We start from the raw sequence: 26,586 nt of genomic DNA on the forward strand, positions 1-26,586 counted from the left end.
TTTCTATAGATGAGATTTTATATAAGCAGTGGAAACAGGTTGAAGGGAGAAGGCTGAGTGGAAGCAGGTGGTGGAGGGAGTGGGAGGTTGTGAACAGTTGATGTTGGGAGGGGTTAGCTTGTGGACAGAGTCAATGAAGTAATTATTTAATAGGGCGATTCTTTCAATGGCTGTTTTATTTGGGCAGCGGTTGGGTGTAGAAGGTTTCCCTGGATGAGTTAAATTATTCATAGTGTACCAAACTTTTTTAGGGTTTTTGGTGTGGGAATATTGACCTTCTTGATAGTTTTTTTTGTCTTGGACAATAAGTTTTTTGTTAAGGTTTCGTAGTTATTTGAATTTGAGGAAGAGAGATGGTGATTACACCCAGATTTACTGGACTATCTGCTGCCACTAAACCAGACTCTTTCTCAGTTTGATGCTGCTTTCTTGTTTTACTTTCTGTCACTGCTGCATAAGTTTTAACTGCTACATTCCCTGCTGCCTCATCACCTGGCTCCTTTTCCACATTACCAGCCTCAGCACTTCTGAAAAATTATCTGGCATCTCACCCCATGAAACAGCAAAACAGTTACCTGGATCATCCTGCTCGATTATTTTTAACAGAACATTATCTGCAACCCTTAGGTGGGTACTAGGCTATCTGCCCGAAGGCATTTATAAACCTAGCCAGAATGCATTGGCTTTCTCCATCCCCTTAGATTAGTTCCCTGTGCCTCTGTCCAGCAGAGCCACTGAAGTGATCCCCGAGGTAAACTTTCTGTTTCCCATCTACTCGTCAAGGTTTCTTTTGAAGAGTGTTAGCGAGGAGCTCTGCCTAATGTAGATTGGGATCTCGTTCCAAAGCATGGGAAGTCTCTGGGACAGGAATCTATCCCTCCAACACATCCTATTTATTGTTGTGGTGAGGTTTAGATCCCTAGAGCGTGTGGCTCGAGGGGATAAGGTTTTCTTTAGGTGGAGCATGTCCATCAATTCTGGGTTGGACATGGCCTTGTATGTCAGGCAGAGATCACCTCTGAGTAGGTGGTATGCAACTGAGTACAACTGGTGTTTCTTCATTCGAGCTGTTTGAGACCATTGATCCTCTTGGTGAGGTACTTCTGTGGTCTTTCCAGCTGTTGCAGGTGTCTTGTAAGGTTGTAAGGTACATCCCAAATGGAGCGTTGTACTCTAAGATGGGTCTGATGAGTGATGAGTAGAGGGGCACAATGACCTCTTTTGATCTGGATGCAAACCCTTTTGTGATTAGGTGGGCCACGTAGAAGGATTTTCTAACCACTTTGGCAATGTGATTATCAAAGGTGAGATTACTATCTACTTGGGTCCCCAGATCCCTTATTACGTCTTCCGTATTTAGGGGACTACCACATATGTGGTAGTTTGTGGGTACTTTCTTTTTTCCAAAGGGGATGACTATGCACTTTTTGGCATTTAGCTTGAGGCCATGATTTTGACACCAGGTATCCGTCTCAGTGAGACCCTTTTGGAGGATGTCTGTGCCGGAGAGTCAGTTATAGCCCCTAGTTTGCAGTCGTCTGCGAACTTGGTCAGCCATAGTTCTCCTGTGCTTGCCTGTACCTCTGAGAAGTATATGCCAAACAGGAGGGGTCCTAGGACTGAGCCCTGGGGAACACCACTTGTAACCGGTTTAGAGACAGACATAGCTCCCGCAACTCTCACCATGTGGGTTCTGTCCGTGAGCCAGTTGGCAACCCATCTTGTGATGTAGGGGTTTATGTTCAGCCTGGTAAGCTTGTCTATAATACCATAATGAGGAATGGTGTCAAAGGCCTTAGCAAGGTCTAGGTAGACTGTGTGTACCACCTTTCCCTCGTCTATAGCCTTGGTAACTGTCTCAAAGACGTCCACCAGGTTTAGGAGGCATGATCTGCCCTTAACAAAGCCGAACTGTGTAGGGTCCAGTGTTTGGAGGTTCCCAGTGTCTCTGTTAATGAGTTCCATGATGATGCACTCCATAGCCTTTCAGACCAAGCTAGTCAGGCTTATAGGGCGATAGTTCCCGGGGTCTGTTGTGTTTCTGACATCAGTTTATGCACCACTTCAACAAACGCTTCCACTGCATCATAACTACATAATTTTAACTTATGTATCACTAGCAAAGACACTTCATTCATTGAAAAATAACCCCCCCATATTCACCATATCAGACAAACACTGTTATCTTTATTCAAGGTCATTCCCATTTGTTTTAAACATGCATCCTGAGAAATCTACATTTTCCTCATCCATATTTTGTTCTTAGCAACTACAACTATATTGTCTGTGTATGTCAAAACAACTAGAATCACCACTTCATTTTGCATCACATATCTTGCATCTTTCATTTTATAAACTACTTTACTCACTATCACATTTATCACAAATGCAAATGATATTCCACTCATGGGACATCCTTGTCTTATACCACACTGAATGTATATCCCAACTAACAAACAAAATCAAAAAGTAAAAAGGTTACACAGACAAACCAAATAGTAAAAACTACAAAAAAACCTAGTCAGGCTAGAGTTTTCACTGTGTGATACCTTAAACCTACTGGAATAGAGACTCATGGGATATATGCAAATAACCCCTTAAGGACATCAAGGGTTTAAGCTATAAAAAACACCTCAGAACTTTACCTCAGTCCCATGTTACTCGCTGGGCAACAAGTTTGTGCAGTGAGCAGCATTTATGCATTTAATTAAAACTATTTAGGTCTATGATATCTTATTACAGCACCAGAGACTATTGCTGCTCAGAGAGCATCTGGTTTGGGTGCTGGGCAGCATTCCTGGTTTGGTTATCTGTAGATTACACCAAGTAAGCACCCTTCCCTCATCTGGTTACAAACACTCTCCACTCCTATCCCTTGCAAGTACACATTAGGACCTGCAAACATGGATGGGCACTTTCCTGCTATCTCTGCATCCAGCTTAGTGGACATGGGCATCCTGAGGCAATGTAGCAATTGCCTTATGTATACTGTCCAGCACTTAATTCTCAAACAGATAAACACTGTACATGAGAGCTGTAGTTACACATTGACACTGGAAGCTAGACTCTTTTATATACACAAAAAGCAACAAGCAGGTTGTCAGTGACTTATGCACAACACTTACCACACCCACAAAGGACCACATACATAGACCCACCTATGCAAAAGTGCTTATGTGTAACTTACCCAAGCCTAAAGTGCCTCTCAGGTGCAGTCCTCAGAAAACTTGAATGCACACAAACTAGACATTTCCCATCACAACACATAACACCACATCTTGTGGTGTTTCAACTACCAAGCCCATAAAGCTAAACACTCCACAGCCTAATATTCTGGTCATAGTAGACCACATTGTGAGACACACTGATGTCCCAGCTGGATAAAGAGAAGGTTACGGTTAAGCTGCCTGTCAGGGGCCAGGATCCATCAGATCACACAAGCAATCAGGTCACTTACGCTTAAGTATGAGTATGACTCAGTCACAGTCCATGTGGGTGTGAATGGCCTGAGACTTACATCCTTGGACTATATGAAGAAAGTGAGAGATATGCTTGAGCTCTCAGAATGTGTATCACAGGCAGGTATGAGCCTAGCATTGAGCAGGATTTTACCGTCTCCAAGGATGATGCCACAATACCAACAGAAAATGATCAACTTTAACAATTGCTTAGTTACTGGTGTCATTCCATAGGGGTCCAATATTTGTCAGCCTGGGAGAACATGGTTGATAGGCCACGCTGCTTTGCCAGGGATGGTCTTCACCTGTTACCTCTAGGCTTTCAGATATTGACCAAAACATTATCCATGCCTATAGTGCCTTCTTTAGGCATTACCAAACAGACAAACCTTCCAACATAATAAAAGCTACTCAGGGCAAGCCAAAGGTGTTACTGCTCAGTACTAGGAGTCTCAACAAGAAACTGCATCTCTTAGAAGCGCTCCTCAACCTGGAGAATCTGACATCTGTGCAGCTACTGAAACATGGTTCAAAGCCATGGAAAGCTATCCGGCAGTGCATGGCTATAATACATTTCATATGCTCCAACCATCCACTGAACATGAAACAGCAAACGGTGGAGGTGTATTTACCTACATAAAGGATAAACACACTTCAAGGCGAGTCAAACAATATGACATGTTTGAGCTACGGGATGGCACAGTGGTGCAGCGATAGCATTGTCTCCTCACAGCAAGAGGTTCTCCTGTTTGATTCTCAGCTGGGGCCTTCTGTGTGGAGTCTGCATGTCCTCCCTGCATTCGTGTGTTTTCTCTGGGTGCTCTGGTTTCTCCCATGTTACAAAGACATGCATCTGGAGCATTTCTCCCTGGGCCTCCACTAAAAACTGGCTCGTTCCAAGTCAGACTTTCCCGGTTAACAAATGTTAAATAAATAAATAAATACTCCATGTCCAGCTAACCATAGGAAAAAATCCATTACCATATCCGTGCTAGCTACAGGTCTCCCACCATGAATCAGGAAACCCATACATCATACCTAAAATTACTAGAATCACTAACCACCCAGTCCAGTACCATACTCTTGGGTGATTTTAACTATCCTCCATTACTTGAGAGGCATACACAACCACTAACATTCAGGCCCAAAGATTTCTTGACTTTATAAATTCAAACTTCCTGGAGCAGCTAGACTACACTTGCACTAGGGGAACAAATATCATAGATCTGGTACTCACCTGCCTGTGTGATATCCTCTCTGGTAAAATTGGATCACATAGTGGTCTCCCTTGAAATAAAGGTAAAACTAGTCCCCCCACCTAACCCCAAAACTTCAAGAACTTTTCTAAGGTAAATTACTCCCAATTAAGAGATGGCACAGCTAGTTTCTAAGCTCCCCCAAATCCAGAAAACACAGAAACCTATGCAGAGGCATACACAAAAGCCCCGTATGACCATATAAATGACTGCATAGAAATGTCAGTACCATACTGAAATAAAACGAGGTCAAACTGCAAAAGCAAGCCACCCTGGTGGACCCCTGATATTAATAGGTTGTACAACAAAAGAAAGAAAATCTTGTCAAGAAGTAAGAGTGAATGTGTGTAACTGAGCAAAAAGTCCCTCATTAGTCTAAACAATTGAATCAGGGAACTATTCAAGCCTCTGAAAGCAGACTTTGAGGTAAGAATAGCCTCCAATAGCCTCCAAAGCTAAAGGAAACCGTAAGGCATTTTTTTCCAGTTATGTCTGCAGTCTTAAGGGCAACACCCAGCTATGTGTGGAATTAGTTGTAGATGACATCACCTATACTCAGTCAGAAGATATAGCAAATCTGTTGGCCATCAAATTCAGCTCAAATTTCACATACTCATCACTCTCTGTTCTTCTCCAAGAAATACCCTCCACCACTCCACCACCAATTGTCACCAAAGAACAGGTTGCCACTGTGCCCTCTAAAGCTAAAAACACAGCTTCAGTGGGGTCTGACAATATACCAGGTCATCTCTTAAACAGCTTAAATCAGGATGTATTAAACCCATTAGGATCCCTGTTTAATCACAGCCTGTGGACTGGCTTTGTCCCGTTAGAGTGGAAGTCATCCCTCTGCATAAAGGGGGATTATCTACTGACCTGGGACATTGCAGAACAATAAGTTTGACTAATCTTATATTTAAGGCCATGGAAAAAATAATCACGAACCTGATAATGACAAAGGAAACCTCCAAACACTGGACCCAACCCAATTCGGCTTTGTCAAGGGCAGGTCATGACTACTGAATCTGGTGGATTTCTTTGAAAAAGTCACAAAGGCTACAGATAAGGGTAAAACACTATAAACAACCTTCGTCGACCTAGCCAATTGTCTCATGGACAGGACACATGGTTAAAGTGGGTGAATCCAGTTCCAGCAAGAAGCCAGTTACTAGTAGTGTTGCACAGGGCTTAGTGCTGGGACCACTCCTGTTCAGAATATACTTCTCTGAAGTCAAGGCTAATGTGGAAAACCTCTGGATGACAAAGTTTGCTCTTGACTGCAAGCTGGGGGCATTCACTGAATTCCCTTTTGATGCAGATATCCTTCAGGAGGGTCTAGATCAGACAAATGATTGTTAACAGAACCATGGTCTAAAACTAAATGTGAAAAAAATACGCCTCCAAATTGCAACATCAATAGCACACCCCTAGGAGTAGACTCAGAAGTGAGAGATCTAGGTACCTAGATAGTAGCCAGACTGCCATGTGTCCACAATGGTGAGGAAGTCCTTCTATGTGGCTCAATCTATAAGTAAAGGTATGGCATCCAGATCCAAAGGTATTTATAGTCCCGCTGTACTCAACCCTTATTAGATCAATAATCCAGTACAACGACCCATTTGGTATTTACTTGACTTGGCACTTACACCAACTAGAGTGACCTCAGAGGTTTTCTACAAAGAAAATATAGGGTGCAAACAACATATTCTATGCGGATAAACTAAAAGCTGTATCCCTTTACTCTGTCTCCTACTGACTATTAAGGGGTGACCTATGCCTGATTTGCAAGGAACTCACAAATCCAACCCTGACAGAGCTGCTACACATCTGCAAGTCAAACATAATGAGAGTCACCTGATCTGGAGATCTAAACTTAGTTAGCAACTCAAACAAGGCATGCTGGAGAGACAGATATGTGTCTCAGACATTGCCCCTTCTTTAGAACAGGCTTTCTATTCACATTAAGAACAGCTCCTCCCTGGCTCTTTTCAACCACAATTTAGATCAATGGATGGGGAATCGCAAATTCACATCTGGAGTAGCACCTATGCCCCTTATGGACAGGGGAAATGTATAAGATACCCGAGGCATAGGCAAATCTGCAGACCAACAAATTCAGCTAAAATTTCATCTCCCCATAGCTGCCAGTTCCTCTTCAGGAAATCCCTTCCCCCACTTCACCACCAGTTATCACCAAAGAACAGGTTGCCATTAGATGCCATTTATTGTGTAAAATTTGGTTATATTGGCTAGGCTTGTAAAGGCTCTTAAGCTGTTACCCTAGTAATCTCCTGTGAACCTATTAGCAATAAACTGAGAAGACAAATGCTTGTGAGGATGCATATAACATATTTGGGAATAGTACCAGCCCCCCAACCTCCCACCTCAAATTGGTAGTAACTTTCTGTGTATTCCCCTGGGTAAGATTAAGGCATAAATGCCCACAGTCATATTTCAAGATGCTGCTGCTGTTCCCATATTTATATACAGAAGGCCTCTTCAGCCTCTACCCTCAAAAAGAGAGCCATCTTCTCAGTACTCTTCTGATGGTAGACTGGGACAGAACTGGAAAAAAATAGAACATAACATACTTGCTGTCAGAAACGGTTTACTATTGAAAATGCAAACGGCACTTGGGCAACAGTTGGATAGTCGAACGTATAAGGTCGTAAACAAGGATGTCGAAGACAAAATAATCAACCTAGGAACGGTTTTAACATGGGTCGAGGTAGGTGTTCAGTATTATTCCCTACTACAAACATCTTCCCTACCTCGACCCATGTTAAAACCATTCCTAGATTGATTATTATGTCTTCGACATCCATGTTTACGACCTTATATGTTCGACTATCCGACTGTCGCCCAAGTGCCGTTCGCATTTTCAATAGTAAACCGTCAGAAACATATAGCATGCTTACTTATTCTCCCCAAAAGATAGCCACCCATATATGCATCAAATATCTGATTGTGAGGGAAAACAAAAAAAAAATTACTACAATAATAATTCCAACTTGTAACTACTAGGGGCAGTACAGTGCTCCTATATAAGCTATAGTGGCCCAAACACAAGAGATCGTGATCTCTAAGGTTTGGGAGAAATGTTAAAGAAATAATGACATTGGCCTCAGCCTCCTGCATGAGTACAGAGATCTGTGTACATCTGTGAGCAGGACTGGTTTTAAACTATGTGGGGTTTATGGCAGAGGTGATTACTAAGCCAGTGTCAAAATCCACTCACTCAGCCTTGATGTGTGCCAGCAGCCCCCAGAAGTTCTGACAGTCTGGCTTTCTGTGATACATTTTCCCTCCTTTTTTGACTGATGACAGTTAAACAGAGGAAATGACAACAGGGTCATTTACTTTCATCCAGACAACCCCCACTAAGCAGTTGTAGCCATGTGTATGTACAATTCATATGTCTGACTTTGATAAAAGAGGGCAACCTTATAATTTATTTCACCTTTGTTCCAAACAGTTGCCAACATTAAATACTGAACATTGCTTCACATATCACATTAGTCATGCAAAACCAAAATAGTAAGCAAACAGCAGCAGATAGCTAGTTGTATTTCTCTACAGAAGACAGCCACAGGCATTATACCTACTCTGTCTGTGCATATCAGGTGTCTGGTTAAGTAGTTCATCTTTTTTCACACAAATACTCACTAGTGCCAGACAGTGACTGTTTAAACTGAGCAAATGACAAGAAGGTCAGTTAGTTTCATCCAACTAACACCAAACTCAACAACCACCTAGCAGCTATAGCCAAAGTGTTTGATGGCTATGTAATATTATTTCACCTACACACATACCTCTCAACTGTCCAGATTTTTGTAGAGCATTTAGATTTTTGCCTCACATTTTTGGTCTGCTTCTCAAAAAAATTGTGGTTTTCTGGCAAATAACTAAGGATTGAAGTCACTAAATAATGACATAAATTTGAGTTTCAGACTCCATATCCTTCAGACAATCTATGCTAACACAAATTATATTGTTCTAGCAACTTTCTAAGTTTATAAGAGCAATATTTTAATCCTGTCCATATTTTTGGGACATTGTCCCCTTCTCCCATTATTTTACACAGATTTCTTGCTAAGAGGTTTTGACCTCCACAGTCCACACATACACTTTGCAAAACATTATAGTATTCCAATCCAAGTTGCTCTGCCGAAATCACAAAGTCAGATTAATATTTCCAAAAATATCTGGTGGATCACTGCTAACATGACTGTATATAGCAGTGCCTTTCCTCTCGTTTCAACCATCCACACAAAATAAGTCTGAAATAATTGCCAGAATATCTGGTTTATCAGTGCTGGTGTTATTGTAAAATTAGTAATAACACTTCTTTCACCAACACCATGCCATTCCCCTCCTCTCTGTCCAGTATTCTGCAGAATGCCCATACCTCTGTTCTGTGCCTCATTGCAGAAATAAAAGAAAAAAAATACAAACTTCTTTAGGTGCTTTAGTGTATACATTTGAACTTTGTGATGTCTATACTCATGTGATCTTGCAACGTTAAAGCTGAACATAACAAAACTTGACTTGAATATGAAGTCAGCTAGAGCACTGACACCCTTACTGCCACCCAAGCACTCGCTGTGCAGTGGACACTTTATTCTACTGCAAGGAAGCTTTATTTATTTCTGTAGTTTTTTTAAAAGTAAAGAAATATTACTCTAAGTTACTACCTAGTTATTTTGTACATATGGTCAGCCCTGCACACTGTCATAGGTTCATAGGTTCATACTAGGCTATCTGCCCAAGGGCATTTATAAGCCTAGCCAGAGTTGTGTGGCTTTCACCACCCCTTAGGTTGAAGAATACTATACCCATTAGTTTGCTGTGCCTCTGTCCAGCAGTGATACATTAATCTATCTACTAGTTTGATCACTAACAGAATCCCCTTATTGCTGTCTTCTATACAAATTGAGTCAGTTTAATTTTCTGATGAATTTGTTAAGCAGGTAAGCCCACTAGACATGCACCCCTTTTCATGGGTGGCCTAGCAGCATTGTCTGGTTAAGTGACTTACTCAGAATTAGTAAACTAAAGTAGAATTAATTCAACTCTGTATACTTTTGGAGGTAGAAAGCAGCTCATTATTACCTCAAAGCCTTAACCGTCTGCACTAACGTCTAGACTTTATTAATACTTTGAGCTATAGCATGGTTAATGAAAGAGTTACATCTCTTAAACTTAGTAGTACTGTGAAATAAAATAACATTCATCCATTCCAGTTCTACCATTGCATTGAAAAAATACTATCTGTATTGTGCAATACAGTAAATTACATAATAAAGAATGTTTTATTCTGAGAAACACCTTTCACTCTCTCTTTTATTCTCTCACTCATGCTGTCTCTTTTTTTCTTTTATTCCTTTACTCTTCCTTTCTCCTCTGTCAAATAACAGAAGAGATTCATGAAACCAGTCTGGGCACAGCCGTAAGAAGGGTCAGCATCAAAGCATACATTTTATCAAACAAGTCAGAAAAGCAAAAAACAAACAAACAAAATAAAATCAGGATGTACCTGGCAGTTTTCTCAAGCCACTGCCCACTCCATCACAGACAAGATGAAGAGGTACAACAGGCACCCACAATTCACAGCTTGCATGCAACTTGTCTAAATTAAAACACACATTTGTCAAAGTCCTCTGGGGGAAATGGGAAAATCTGGGTGAAGTTGCAGACAAATGCTCCTATAACACAGTTCTAGGTCATGATAACATTTGGCAAAACAGAAATCTATTTTTGTGTTGTGCATGTGAGGACTCTTAAGGTATACACTTGTATCTACTATAGCTGTTCTTGTTTCCAGTTTTGAGAACACCTATAATAAAGGCAAAACAGATTTGTTTGTTTTTCAATTGAATTGTACAGGTTATAGGTCACATTAAAGGTGGGAAAAGTTTTGAAATGATTTACTGAGGTCTCATTTTTTTATATCACAAAAACCTGGGATTTTAACAGAGGTGTGTAAACGTTTTATATCCACTGTATCTCTTAACTGCTAGTTTAGTTGTATCACATTGATTTTTACCATTGGTTTTAGCCTCACTGTTCTAAGATTTATTGTTTTGGTCATAAATTGTTTAAGGGTATAAACATTATTAAATAATTGAACAAAGTAAATACAAAAACTTCTTCTTCTTCTTTCAGCTTTTCCCAGTTAGGGGTCGCCACAGTGGATCACCTGTCTGCTCATGATTGGCAGTGGAGTTTTACAGTGTCGAGCTGCCAGCCCGGCGCCCAACCTTCCACAGAAGGTATACACACGCACGCACGCACTCATGCCTAGGGCCAATTTAGAGTATCCAATCCACCTACAGCATGTCTTTGGGATGTGGGAGAAAAACGGAGCACCCGGAGGAAACCCACGCAACCACAGGGAGGACATGCAGACTCCGCACAGAAAGGACTCCAGCCAAGGATTGAACCAGAGAGCCTCTTGTTGTGAGGCGGCAACGCTAACCGCTGCACCACCGCGGCCGCCCAAAGTAAATACAAAAACTCCTTGTCACTATTTACAAGAAGTCTAGTACATGAAGTCTGCTTGTTCTGAAAAAAAACATTGCTCCCCTTTTTTGACTTTTAACCATGATTTTTAATGGCTGGTGCTATCAATTTTGATGCTCAGTGTTTGACAGATATGCTTAAACATACAATGAGATGAAACAAAAAAATGAAACCAGTAAATAGGAATATTCACAGTATATGAGCTCAGAGTACAAATGTTTAAATCAAAATTGATAACAGCAGTGGTAAAATGTATTTATTTATATATATATTGATTCCCTTCATCACAGTGCAGAGCAGACTGGGAACGTTACCATTTTCCTCATTGTACTGGGATTTCTGTTTGTATTGTTTTATTGCAATTTTGAAGTTTCAAAACTTTGCTCTTATAGTCTCAACCATTTGCAGTTCAAAATTTTGAAACTTTGACCTTGTAAAATAGATCCTTAATTGTGTGTGTATATATATATATATATATATATATATATATATATATAAATATGTATATATATATATATATATATATATATATATATTTTTTTTTTTCTTTAATATCCTTTGTTGACTGGGTTAGTTCCACTCAGCTACTTGCCTGTTTTCAGGGGAGACCCTAGGGAGATTTATACTGCTACTAGTGAAAATGTTGGCCGGGAAACTTCCTCTACTCTTTTTGATAGGTGCCATCGGATCTTTTACATCCACCAGTTGGGATCTTGGCTTAATACAAAACAAAACCCAGCTGCTTTTAAACAATGACTTTCTGTTAGTCAAGTTAAGTCCCAAGTTGCCATGCAGGTACATCTGCATTAGGTATAAATTCAAGTCAATCCTTTGAGAAATACACACACACACACACCCTCATACCCACTGGCCCACCCACCCACACATACTCACTCAGACATAGATGAAACGCACTCTAACTCAATCAGGAAGCATCTCTTTATCCAGTTAGCAATTCAAAATCCTAATTTGAGCAGACTCCTAGAAACAATACAGCAATAATGGGGAACAATAAAAAAGTATCAGCCCCACTGAAACTAGTAGGATACTGTACTAGGTTGAAACTTAAAACTGAATCTTGCAGATTTGTCAGACTCCTTCCAAGAGATGATTGCTGCAGCATGGTAAGAACGTAGTTTTACACCCTGTTACCACATAATGAATCAGTCAGAAGTAAAGGCTTCTCATTACCTTAATATCAGCCGCTATCTAGCTACAAAAACTAACCACTCACTGTTTAATTCTTAAGAGACTCATCCAGATCAGGTTGGACTTGTACATTGGAAAGTCTATCCTTGCTCCTTCAAATCCATTCAAAAAGGCCACCAAAATAAGTAATCCATTTTATGGAAACAGGAGGAGTCTCACTGGAGGAAGTAGGAAAAACAAACTTTAGTGATGTGCATCTGGCCATACTGTCTGCCACTAACTTTCAATCGCAGCTCGAGGTGGCTGGCAGTGCAGGATCAAAATCAGAACTTGTTTTATGTAAATAGAGATGGCAGGACAGTATACTGATTTTGTGTTTGGATTCAGATATCCTGCTCAAATCAGGACATTGAGATCATTGACTGAAAAACAATATTTCCAGAGCAAAAACTGGATAGCAACATGTCCAAAACAAAAAGAAAAAAAAACCCTTTCTTCAGCAAGCTATGCGAAGCCATTGGTCACTAATTCCCTTTACATTAGTGAAAACATTGGTACCCTTCCACTGGCATCCACTTTTCAATAGTTGTAACAGATGATCTAACAAACCCCACCCCTCAAACTGTGATGTTTAGAAATAAAAATGGTAACTTTCATGCAGCGAGGCAACTTCCACTGCTCTCTGTCACTCCACCACCTCACTTTATACTTCCCTTTTATCTTACAGCACGAAACAAAAGACTAGTCCACTCTACTGTGCTGACTAGTGCTAATATTTTCTAACATGCAACAACTTGTGTCTGCTGCATTATTATATGAGAGTCAGTCAGACATTTTAGCATTTCTGAACCTCGTCAGTTTAAATAATGTATGCAGCTGCACATACTGTGTATGCCCTCCGGCCCAGTGATCATGGGCTGCTTCTGCTATAATAATTCAACAATCAACTGACTAACTTGCACAGGCTTTCTAGTAGTTCCTGTGTATGGCAAGGAGTAAAATCGATTGGCTAGGTGCAATGCATTACAGCTGGCCAATCAATTTGCAGAGTTTTTTTAAATTCTTGTCATCACACAGCAACAACCAGGAAGTCAACATCTTCCCCCAAAGGATGCCCTTTGGCAAGGGGCACTTCCCTATTTTATCACTAATTTATTTCCAATTTTTTACTAAATAAAGAAATTTAAAAATATAAATAAAATAGGAAAGACAATAAATAAAATTGGAAAGGCACACTTAGCCGATGTGTGCCCTAGATGGCTGCCTAGTTCGCCTATATGTAAGGCCTTTCCTGGTTGGAGGAACAAATATGTATCACAGAGAATTCCATTTCTTTGGTATCATCTTCCTCTCTTCATAAAACAAAGTAATTGTCTTACTTTATTCAAATGTAATCTGGGTGAATGGATGGAAAACCACAAATTCATTCCTTAAGTAGCACACTTGCCCCTTCTGGAAAGGGGTAACGTAAATATTCCTCTGTTCTAATTTATTTTGTATTTAAATTACAAAGGTACAAAAAACTTCAAGGGAATGAATGGCTAGTCTTCTAAAGCTCTTCTAAGGTCAATAGCCTAGTAAGAACCTATAAATCTATAACATCAGATGTAAGGCTTCAAGGCAGATAGGGTTAATGCTAAAGGCATTAAAATATGATTCAGATATGTTCATGGGTTAACACTAAAGGCATTAAAAGATTATTCAGATATGTTCATGTAGTATAAAACCTTCAACTTGATTTTTAAGGAGTCACTGTTTCTTAATGGCCTTAGGGCCTAAATGCTGGTTATTGAAAACATATAAACTTCTACTTCTATTATTAAATTGGATTACCTACTGCAGATATGTAGAACAGAAACAAAGTCTTCATAATTTTTTCCATTTGTGCTTTTCTTTATTTAGGTTTAGTTGCTGCTACCTTAAAATGATGTATATAGTAATTGTCTTCTAACAATTTCTAAACACAATTTTTAACACTGCATTTGTTTTCTTTTTGGGGATCTGGATACAGGTCACTACAATGTGTTATATGTGTGACCATTACACATGCTTGACCCTACCCATTTTGGCTTTGTCAAGGGGAGATCATGCCTGTTAAACTTGGTGGACTTCTTTGAGATAGTCACCAAAGCCATTGATGAGGACAAATCTGTGCATACCGCCTACCTAGACTTAACCAAGGCCTTTGACACAATCCCCCACTCAGGCATCATTGATAAACTCACCCATCTGGGTATCAACCCATATATTGTCAGGTGTGTTGCAAACTGGCTCACTGATAGAACTCATACAGTCAAAGTAGGGTACGCCACCTCCTCCAGCAGACCAATAACCAGTAGTCTTCCACAGGGATCAGTTCTGGGACCCCTACTGTTTGAAATCTACTTCTCCAAAATACAGGCAAAAAGTAAAGGATTGTGGTCGACAAAGTTTATTGATGACTGCAAACTGGGTGTGATCATGGAAACGCCTAGTGATGTCAACATCCTTCAAGAAGGTCTTATTTAGACTAATGGCTAGTACCAAAGTCATGGTCTTAAACTAAATGCAAAAAATGCATTATGTTTCTGCAAACTACCACGTCAATAGCAATACCCTAAACACACAGTCAGTAGTGAGAGATCTGGGCACACAGGTTGACAGCAACCTTAACTTCGATCACCATGTCTCCACAGTGGTAAGAAGTCCATTTTATATTGCTAATTTAATAAGTAAGGGCATTGACTCTAGAAAAAAAAGAGGTTATAACCGCCCCCCCCCCCCCTGTACTCTTCCCTCATCAGGCCAATAATAGAGTACAATGCCCCCTTGGAAAGTTCCTTTCCAAACACCTGCCGCAATTGGAGAGACCACAAAGGTTCCTTACAAAGAAAAATCAGGGTCTTCAAGATCTGTCCTATGTGGACAGACTGAAACCATTGTCACTTTACTCTGTGTCGTACAGACTGCTCAGAGGCAACCTGTGCCTTGTATATAGAGCAATCTCTGACCCAGCTTTAATGGAAATGCTGCACATTTGCAGGTCAAATGCACTTGGGTCACTCACTCAGAGGACCTTAACCTGGTATGTGACATCAACAGGACTTGCTGGAGAGACAGATTTGTCTCACAGAGGTTGCCCTACCTTTGGAACAAGCTTCCTATTTATGTTAAACAAAGCCCCTCGTTGGTGCTATTTAAGCGTAATTTGGACAACTGGATGGGTAACTGGAAATTCACCCTGGGAGTTACACCTGTGTCCCTCTTGGACAAGGGCAATAGGTGCTGATTTTAATGTCTGCTTGAACCAGACACCCTTGGCAACATGGGTTGAACTTGGCTAGGCTTGTAAGAGCCCTGGGGCCATTAACCTAGTAACCTCCTATGATCCCATTGATGAGCATCATGCTATTTAAAGCTACATTGTACTCACTGACTTATCCTTTTTCACTGTATTTTTATTCTTGATCTAATATTGTATGTGTGTGTAAGTGTTTATTAGCTGTGCCAGACTGCTATAATACAGTGCTTGGTAGATTCTATAGGCCGGGCGAATGAGTTGCTCTCTTCACCTGTGGAGCAAGAGATTTCTGGAGTTATGCATTGAATGGTTTCTGTTGGAGTTATACATTATTAGCCTCCAGTGTTAGCCATAGTTTCCTTGCATGTCATTAACTGTTTTCTTTTTTATTACTCTCAGCATTGAATAATAAACAACATATTCCTTGGTGGTGTGGGTAACACTGGATCTACCCATAGCTGATGTAGTTGAAAGCTGTGGGTAACTCTGCATTACCCACACCTGAATAGGTTAATTGTTATTATGCAATACCATTGCTGAAACAGAAATTGCTTATGTTTTTAAATAATGGCATTGTGTAATAGAACTTAATTGCTGTCCTGGCTTCTTACCATGCTGCAGTGCCCCAGGAGATCTAGACATGTACTGACAGACATACACCCATGCATATGAAGTCACTTTCATGGTACAGTACGTATGTTTTAGTGCATTTGGTGTTACTTTTTCATACGTCAGTTGTGCCTGTGCATGGATCCAGCTATAAATGTTAAGCTGCATTTACTCTCCTAATAAACTGACAGGAATTTTCAAAATTTTTTTAAAAGTTATGTGTCATTTAGCTTAGCGAGCATTAATGTGAGTGTATATGGGGGGAGTGAAATTTTAATTTAAAGTATGTGTGTGTCAAGTTTCATTTCCTTACTTTAGCAGTGCAGAGGTAATGGCATCTCTAGTGTTTTTTTAAGTAGCTACAGTCACAGTGATTTATATTAGTATTGTTGTTTTGGAACCAGACTTCTTCACATAAGCACATACTTGTGAACAACCAGTCATCATTCACATTTCTGAATGCTAATAACTTCATGGTGTAATAATCATCTTGGCATTGTGATTTTTAATAAACTAATTTTGAATTCCTGTACTTCACTAATAAGTATCATGGGATATTTAGCATTCAGCTGAACCACCACCAACTTAAGAATATGGGTATCCAGTTTTATAAGCTGAGGTAAGGCAGACTAACCTTTTTGTTCTATGCTGTAGCAGCAGTCTGGGATATGAATATGGATTCCACTTTTGGAATAGACAAGAAAACTGATAATAAAAGTGCTGCCCTCTGCTTGCCCTTTCAGTAAGTAACTGTATGTTGCTTCTCTTTCAGCCTCAAAAGTCATGCTAGCAACAGTCTTGCAGAAATGGTAAATAATATGCTAAATGCAACAGATGAACAAATACATAAACATGCTGCATGTTAAAAGATATTTAAACATTCATTACTTGGGCAATTGGTATGTTTGGTGAAACTATTAAAATAGATAAACATAGTGTTCTAAAAATCATACTGGGAAAATAAGGACAAGAAGAACAACTAATATTTATATACCATTTCCAGCAAAATGTGCAGTACAATTTTCCCAAATCCATTTTTATTATATTTATATTTTGAAGATACAAAATCATGTGTCATGTTACCACAGAAAGAAAAACTTAAACTGGAGAGCAGATTCCTTATTTTACTTTTTTAGAAAAGAGATGGCTCAGACATTTAAGCTTTGTGTACTTCTGCGGAGATGTCACATGAAAATTATTTGAACCAGTCTAATTGGTTGCTAATGGTCAAATGTAATTTATATACAAATAGGAAATCCAAATAAAACAGTAAACAGTTTGGGAGAATATACCATAGAAATGTGTTGTCTCTCTCGATCATATCAACACAAGATTCCTGACAGAGACCCAGTTTTCTGACTGTCAGGAAAAATCCTGACATGTGACAATCCAAGATATCAACTGTAGTATATTGTACATAACATCCAAGTACCTTAAATGATTTAACAACTTTAAGGAAAAATTACCCTAAGCTTCAAGAGAAGTAATTTAAATAAAAATGCATATGAAAAGCTTCTTCTAGCTTTGACCTTGGAAAGTAACTGAACTAAAGTATCTGTACTGGCATAGGGGATCAGAACAAAATGCACTTTGCAGTAGAATGCTTATTTTCACAACACCTGCTAGTTTCTTCTTCTTCTTCTTTAGGCTTTTCCCGGTTAGGGGTCGCCACAGCGGATCACCTGTCCGCTCATGATTGGCAGTGGAGTTTTACAGTGTTGAGTTGCCAGCCCGGCGCCCAACCTTCCACAGAAGGCACACACATGCACACACTCACACCTAGGGCCAATTTAGAGTGTCCAATCCACCTACAGCATGTCTTTGGGATGTGGGAGGAAACCGGAGCACCCGGAGGAAACCCACGCAACCACAGGGAGGACATGCAGACTCCGCACAGAAGGCACCCCAGCCGAGGATTGAACCAGATAACCTCTTGCTGTGAGGCAGCAACGCTAACCGCTGCACCACCGTTACAACACCTGCTAGTTTAAGCCCTTAATATTAAGAACTACATAAAACAAATGTCCTGTGTAGAAACTGAAGTGCTGGGGACAGACTTTTTGTACTCCTAGTATAAAAGGTGAGCGAACAACTTGTTGAGCTAATGTCAGTCCTTGTTTTTTTTACATAGCAAAAATTTTAGCAATGTTTATGTTCATTATTTATTTAGTTATTTGCAATTGTTTACCAGGGTGGTCTAACTGGATGCCCAGGGAGAAAAGCTATACAAACTGTAACATTGACAAAATATATACATTTTACCATTATTTATGGGGAAAAAAATGGCTACAGTTATATGCTTTGATTATAGAACTAAAAAAAAAGTTCTTAGACCATAGATACTGATGACTGTAACAAGGAAATAGTAAAGCATGTACATACCCAGTACAGACATGGAGTTCCATGAAGAAAAACATAGTCCTTCGAATGTTATTGTATATGCGCAGTTAGATTAGTACAGCCATTGCTACAGTTATATATCCAGAAGGAGATATTGCCGGAGTTTTGATCTAAAAGCCCTGGAGATGTTTGTAATGGAAGTGGGGGACTGTTGACCAAGGTTTTTCAGATGGTAGTTGAACAGTGTGAATCACCATGCCTGTAGTGGGAGTGCAAGGCTACAGGGAGGAGTTTACTGGCTGAACACAGAGAGTGGGTGTGGTTATATGTTTGTATGAGTGTTTTGGAGAAGGAGAAAATTGGATGTTGGAGGACTGCATGGGCAATACTGAATGTACAGAATTTTTAGACAGTTTTGGGGCTTTAGTAAGATGTGGTATGTATTTTATGAATGGCTGGATGCAAAATAGGATAAAGCAGCATGTTAACTTGAGATGTGGTTAGACAGGAGTATATGTTACCAAATGCTTGAAGTCAATTTTGAATTAGTTGGAGGGAGTAGGATACTTTTTCATCTTCTTCAGGCAATGATGCTTCAGTGTCTTCCACTTTAAGTCGTCTTTTTTTTTTATATTTTATTTGGCTTTATTTATTTTATTTATTTATTTTATTTAGTTTTAATGTTTGTAGTGCCACCTTTTTGTTTACATTGTGCATGTTGTGTTGTGTGTTGTAATGGCAGTGGCATGTGTGTGTTTCTGTCTAGAAGAGGTGCAGGCAATATCATTATGATTAGGACTTGCTAGCTTACCTTTCTTGGACTGAAGAACAGCATTCAGCCACTCCTGTAGAGTGTTGTCACTGTAGATATCAGGTGGATGGGCCATAATTGGTACCGTGGTTTCATTTACGGTATTAAGTCCTTCCAGGTTGACATCAGCTTCAAGCACCATCAAACTGCCTGTTAACAATTTAATATTATGTAAAAATAATATATTAAAGCAAAAATTAAAGCAAAACTAATTTCTTAAAATTTCTTATACAAAGCAGTACTTTTCTGCCCTGTTTAATTTTAAGTAACAGCATTAAGCCTTGCTTCTAACTCACAATTTTAAAAAGCATACAGTTTTCAAATCTGACACACCTTAAAAATATTCCTTAACTTTTCTCTTTATGCTAGAAATGGAAAAAATATTTGGTCAATTAAAGCATGTTAGCTCAATCTCTTCCACTACGCTTCTTCTGTACCTGAGTGATCAGGTCATCTATGTGCTGTTTTTACTAGATTTCTTAGTGGGATTCTTCATATCACATCCTGCACACTCGTTGTTAGTGTCTCATTGCTAATTGCCAGCTATTTATATATAACAGGCCTCCTAAATGCCAGTGGATGGCATAATGGTTAAGGTGTTTACCTTACAGACACAAGGTTCAGGGTTTGATTCTCACATGGGGTAATTGACTAGGCTTGAAGTGGCCCACAAGGGTAGTTAGCCTAGTACTAATCTATGAACCTATGAACCTGTTCCATGCCCAGTTCATCTTGGTGTGCATTTAACTAATAATCTACCTGCAAGTTCTTATCCCACATTAGAGTTGAGCCTAAGCCTAACCCATTTTAATGCAGTGCAGGCGCAGAAATGTGAGGTGCAATACGATGGGGACCAATGTCTACTGGATGAGGAAGTAGTCTTACATCTCTTCTAGCAACCTCTGTCACTCTGGTGGAACAAAACTGAAGTTTCTTTAGGAAATGAACAAGGATGACTAATACAGAACAATAAGATTAACTAAAACCAGGTTTATAAAGTAAATTAAAAACGTAAATTCCAAGACTTGCTTGCAAGACCATCTGCAAATAATTGTGATATAACATGTTCGACAGGAAAATATAGTAAAATCAACAATACTAAGGTTTATATCCAAACGTTTTATAACAGCAATCCTTAACAGAAGCTAATTCTGTCAAACAATGAACATTATAGCCATTATCTGAAAGTATGTGATCTGTGTAAAACAATAAACATTGATCATTACAAAAAGCTATAATGTCATTTTATAGCAGTAACATTATAAGTTTAGTTCCCAAATTCCTTACCTGCCCACACAAGTCTCTCACATATTTCTACACCCCATAAAATCAGCACACTGAGCTGTGCAGAGAATACAACAAAATCATACACACAGTTCAACAGCATGTGAATTCTGCTCTAAAATGTCTAGAGGCATGGAATAAATCAAGATGAACATGAAACACACACCACAAAAACATCTCAGCAGAGACACAGATTGTGTATAGAATACTCCAGCCTCAATACTTCATGGCATATGTTTTCTCCAATTTACACCTAACACCATTTCTAAAAGCCTGTAGCACAAAAATCTTCCCTTACAGAAGTTAAGAACCATTACAATGGGAAGGACATTCTGAAAAAAATATATTACAGTAAAGAATAATGGAGTCAATTTTAACTAAATAACTAACAAAAACAGGCCTGGTCAAGATATTCACTTCCTAACCAATAATGTCAGGCAACAATCAGTAATAGATTATATAAAGAGTATGACTATGCAGAAATATTTAATAGTGAAGGAATGCTGAAAATATTCTAAATTGTGCTGTGCATAGTCACCTGAGGGAGCATGTATGTCAACATTGCAGAAAAAAATATTTTAGATCAGGAGCAACGGATAGAAAAATAACTTTTAAAACAAGGAGAAGCCAAAGTAATAGATAAAAGTGAGTATGCCAAAATTTTGAGTAAGACCAATAGTCACCACCCAGAAGTTTGACAACCCAGAAGGGATCAAGCTTCATTCCCACAGCAGAAGAACAAAAATATTTAGCACATATCATGATCTGAATAGGTATAAATGTTTAATCTTTGGTATTAGCTGTGCTACTGAAATATTTCAAAACACAATCCATCAAGTTTTAGAGGACTCAGGACATACCAACTTAAATTTCAATTTTCTTTCCATTTTTGCTGTAAAGAGATTAGCTGGTAAGTAATTTGAAGTGTAAAACTAACAGACAGTGTAACATATAACAAATCAGGAGATGCAATGATATAATCCAAAGGACTGAGGAGTATAAATATAATTAAAAACTGTAACTAAGACATTAAAGTTCTTCCTTAAACTTAGAAATACCTTCCCAAGATGGTATTAATTGAGGGTTTTCAAAATAGATCTTTAGAGTCTCATGTCTGTATCACTGGAGTTACTTGATTAATAGAAAGAGGACAAGATGTTTAAAAAATCTGACAGATAAAGGCAAGGCTAACAACCACTCTTCTAACAATCTAAGTTGGTGTACCAGGCTTTAAGGAAACAGATGAGATTCAGAACTAAGAAGGTTAAAAGAAGGACTTTAAAACCTACCTAGCTGTAAATGGCAACCAGCCCAGATTCTGCTATACCAGAGTAATATGACATAACTTAAAAGGACCCATTAAATTTGTAGCCACACAAATTTGGACCTGGTGTAGCTGGGAAAGTTCAGTATCTGAGAGCCCTTAGTGTAGAGTCCTGCAATACTCTAGACATATTAGTGCAAGTACATTAATAACAATTTCCAGATCTGAGGATGGAATGCAAGTGATATTCTTCAGACTGATGTAAGGCGTCTTGACAAATGCTGCCATGTAATCCTTACATGACAACATATTGTTAAGAATTATGCCCACATTTTCCACCTTTGTCATACTCTGCAATTAACAGAATGAAGTCAAATACAGAGCCTGATAAGGATGAATCATGGCATATACTAACCTGAACTCCATCTTTGCCAGACTAAGTTAAAGTCAACTATTATTCTTAAAGATGAGGAGACAATCAAGATAATCTTATGAACAAGGAAAGTTGCACAGCTAATACTAAAAAAGGAAATGTACTGTTAAATATTGGATATCTATACTTTACATTACTAGCTTTAATGATCAACATAAACTCTGAACTATAAGTAAGCCAAAACAGAGCCTCACAGTATCTTGCACTTCAGCAGGGAATTTCCAGAGGTAGTAGTAACACATGAAACAATCCACATAGAGCAGCCAGAGAAATAGTAGGCAAACCATTCAACAGCTGTAGAAAAGAAGATCACAGTGGGTGTGAAAATGCTCTATTGTGTTATTACTATCTGTGGTGCAAATGCCACTGTAGATAAAGTAGGACAAAGATGAAGTATAATGTACGATCCCTCTTCCTCACATAACACTAACTTCACTGACAACAGAGTTTTCAGTACTTTATCCTTTTCTAAAACAAGACTACTACAGATCAAAGACATCATTCCATGTAAGATAAGAACACAGCTGAATATACAACAGTTTCTGTGTAATTTATACTACTTTTTCTATAAATTTATACTACAATGGAAGATAAGAAGTAAGTCAAACTTTTTCATAACAGTGTAGCTCAAAATATAAACCTTTAAGTCTGGGGGCTTGCAAATGCCTCCTTTAGTACACATAAGCTGTTACTGAAGTCTGCACAATCTGGCAAAAAAAATCACAACATGGCACTCAAGCAGGATTGGACAAGCTTTGTAGAGCGGATCCAACTCACCATTAACTGGTTAAGTTACTACAACATGCCCATAACTTCATCATAATCAAATGACTTAAATGTTAACCTGCAAAAGTGAAGGACATCTCAAATTATTGATGCACTCTGTGGTTGCTACAGAAGGAAAGGAATGTTTGACCAAAGCACTCTTAGCTGCAAAGAATTGGGCAACCTCCTCACATACTGATGAAATGAAATAACTAAGGATGACTGCATAACTAGTCAATTATTTAGAAGAGAATGACTGCAAGATTAAATGCAGCAGAAATCTCAGCAAGCAAGAGTATTGCCTTTTCACGTATGCTCTCTGGCTGCTATACAACATAATGAATGTTTATTCTAACCTGGTTATCTAATAAGTACAAAATCTGAAATGATGCCCTTCCCATCATACAGTACAGAGCTCCTGATCAAAACAACAATCTCTGGTCATGATAGTATCTGGCATATATATTTTGGGGAGATACTATGCAGGACTACAGTGACAGCTTGATTATAACAACAAGGAGTTCTGAATCACCAGTAGTGTCCTTCTTGTGGAGCTGGACCAGTAAGGGCATCAATATAGTACTAGTAACATTCCTTAAATCTTTACACTGGACCATGTAAATATTGAGTGGCAAATGTAGTGGTGGGTTCCCAGGGAAGTCTCTAGAGAATGATTTGTCTATGAGACTGCCTCCAACACCACTTTGGAGGTAATCACTTCCAGACGGAATATTATGTCTTATGAATTTCCATAAATGTGATTCACGGGGTTAACAAGTCATGTGAGGTCGATATTCTTCATAATCATAACATAACCAGGCATTGTAATTATCCATAATAATCCACCTTTGGATTTCACCTTCCCCTCCTAGACTGACTCTATCAGGAAGTCCATGAACTCTTGCAGACAGGTTCTAAGATAATGGTGGTTAGCAGATCAAGAGAAATCTTAAATGCTTTTCTTTCTGCATTTTGCCATACTCAGAATAGGTAGTAATTCTGCTGTCAATCTGGCCCATGTCATATAGGGTCCCTATTAGAACCACTTATTTTTCTTTTGGCTTTTCCCAGTTAGGGGTCACCACAGTGGATAACCTGTCCGCTCACGATTGGCAGTTGAGTTTTACTGTGTCGAGTTGCCAGCCCGGTGCCCAACCTTCCACAGAAGGCACATACACACATGCACTCATGCCTAGGGCTAATTTAGAGTATCCAGTCCACCTACAGCATGTCTTTGGGATGTGGGAGGAAACCACGAAAGTCTGAAAACTCGAATGGCTAAAAAGCCAAATATTCATGTACTTGAAATCAGTTTTCTGAGATTGCAGTACAGTGAAGATCGGAAACATTGCTCTTTTGTCACTGTAGTGTGATCTTGGAGTTGGTATATATAATTAGTGGGGGGTGTGGGGGGCTAAACTGATTTCAAGTACATGAATATTCAGCTTTTTAGCCGTTCGAGTTTTTAAACTTTCATGGTTCTAATAGGGACCTGTCATATATGGCTCAAAATTATATTTCCACACCATCTCAAACATTTCTCCCATCTTAAGCTCTAAATAAGTGAAACCCTGGAAGAATTAGCCATGTCCAAATGTGGGCCATAATTATCAACTAACCATGTGCCAATTCTAAACACCAAAGTCACAATGTGGAATAAGTCTGAAACCTGATTAAACTTGTTCCATAGAAAACTGGCATTAAACAGTAGAACTATAGACAGGGCTATGGGAGAGCAGTTTCCACCTAAAGTTTGAAGATGGGCAATTAATGTCACAGGTACCACACTAACTGAGATGTATTTATCCAGGTCAAGGTCCTCAAAACGTTGACTCTGTCTACCATACCTTATGAACCATAACTATGTCAAAACAGTAACAGGCCTGAAGGCAGAGTTATAGATAACTGAAAAGCATTGAGGCCAGGGTAATAAAAGGACCATGATCATAAAAAATAGCAATAATAAACCTTCAGATTAAGAGTACAGTACAGCAACATAATAAATCATATTTGAAGCTGAGGGAGGAGAGTACCAAAATGCCAGATGACTCTGTGATGTCTCCTATCTGGCCCAGCAAACAAGGAGCCTGAATCTTCACCACTGACACTGGAGAGGGACATTCACTTGGAACAAAAATAGATACACACTGTATTTCCAGATACATGTCTCTGTATCATGCACAGTTTCCCTTAAGAGTGCACAGGGAACCCACTCAGTACGGGATCTAGGTTTCTCTCTCTGTTTCCTTCCAGGTCCCCAGTAAGACTCCCCTCTGACACAACTACAGAATTGAGTCCTTCAGCTGAGTGTCCAAGCCAAGTCCTCCACCATTCTCTCTGTGAAACCAGTGGCTTGTGTCCCTGCTCCAAGCAGCTATCATACACATTCTTAGAGATTTGATTTATACACACACACACACACACATGCACACGCACGCACACACACACACACACACACACACACACACACACACACACACACACACACACACACACACCTGGAAAAGGCTGGCACAGATTTACTAGCTATGCCCCCTTCTGCCCAGACTATAAGGTAGTTACACTGCCATCAGGCACTCCAAAGCCAGCTACTGCAAGGCTGTTACCAGGGTACCCAATTATACTGAGTGAAATTAATATTAATACAAATGATAGTCTTTGACCAATGCAGTAAGGATTTCAGGAGTGGCCACAGAGTCACCAAATAGACATAAGTCCTCTCAAAGGTTAAAATATTCTCTAAAGGACCAGTCACAATGAAATGTTTAAATATATTTAATAATAAATTATAAAATAGCATGAAAATACTAAATATCAGTTTACAATAAACGCCAGAGTTTCAGTCACAAGAAATATTAAAATAACACAGATGAACAGATTCACACAGATACAGAAAAACAGTATTTAACTAATCTCACTATATTTTCCTGACTGATCTAAAGAATTACTGTTCCCTGGTCATTTATTAGAGCAAGGCAAGATGAAGTAGGTGAGGAGTCCTTCTTTGTCAGGTTCCAAAAACAGAGTGCCCTGAGACTTCAATCCCAGCTAGCATTAAAACATTATTTTAGTGAGGATTACAGAATGACATCACATACATCTGGTCATCTAATTTCTGGTTCCCATGCTACCATCTTGGTTAGAAGCTGCCAGGATTTAGCACATATGTACCAATAATAGACACACATAGAGCTTCCTAAGATCTATTGCAACTTCTGGAAGTCATAAAACCATAAACACTTCCACTCTTCCAGAGTAGTAATTAGTTCATCCCAAAGACAATACAGAAAGCATCCTAGTACAGACTTTTTGTCTCTGGCTGCATTGAGAACTGTAAGACACAATCTTTATGGCCTAAGTCAGGTAATTTAATTTCAAACAATTTTACAAAGTTAGCTGCAGCTCTACTGTGTTT

The 26,586-nt window shown here is 39.2% G+C and overlaps 1 protein-coding gene across 1 annotated transcript in view; it reads right to left on the reverse strand.

Moving 5' to 3' along the window:
• Positions 1-26,586, reverse strand: part of FAM151A (family with sequence similarity 151 member A) — a 263,196-nt gene that overhangs the window by 89,313 nt on the left and 147,297 nt on the right. The window contains exon 3 of the mRNA XM_044085494.1: positions 19,426-19,575. Within this exon, the coding sequence (XP_043941429.1) occupies positions 19,426-19,575 (150 nt within the window). The remainder of the gene's footprint in view (positions 1-19,425; positions 19,576-26,586) is intronic.

Source organism: Protopterus annectens, chromosome 10.part0 (genome assembly GCF_019279795.1).
Source record: "Protopterus annectens isolate FY-2018-M chromosome 10.part0, PAN1.0, whole genome shotgun sequence".
Classification (NCBI taxonomy): domain Eukaryota; kingdom Metazoa; phylum Chordata; order Ceratodontiformes; family Protopteridae; genus Protopterus; species Protopterus annectens.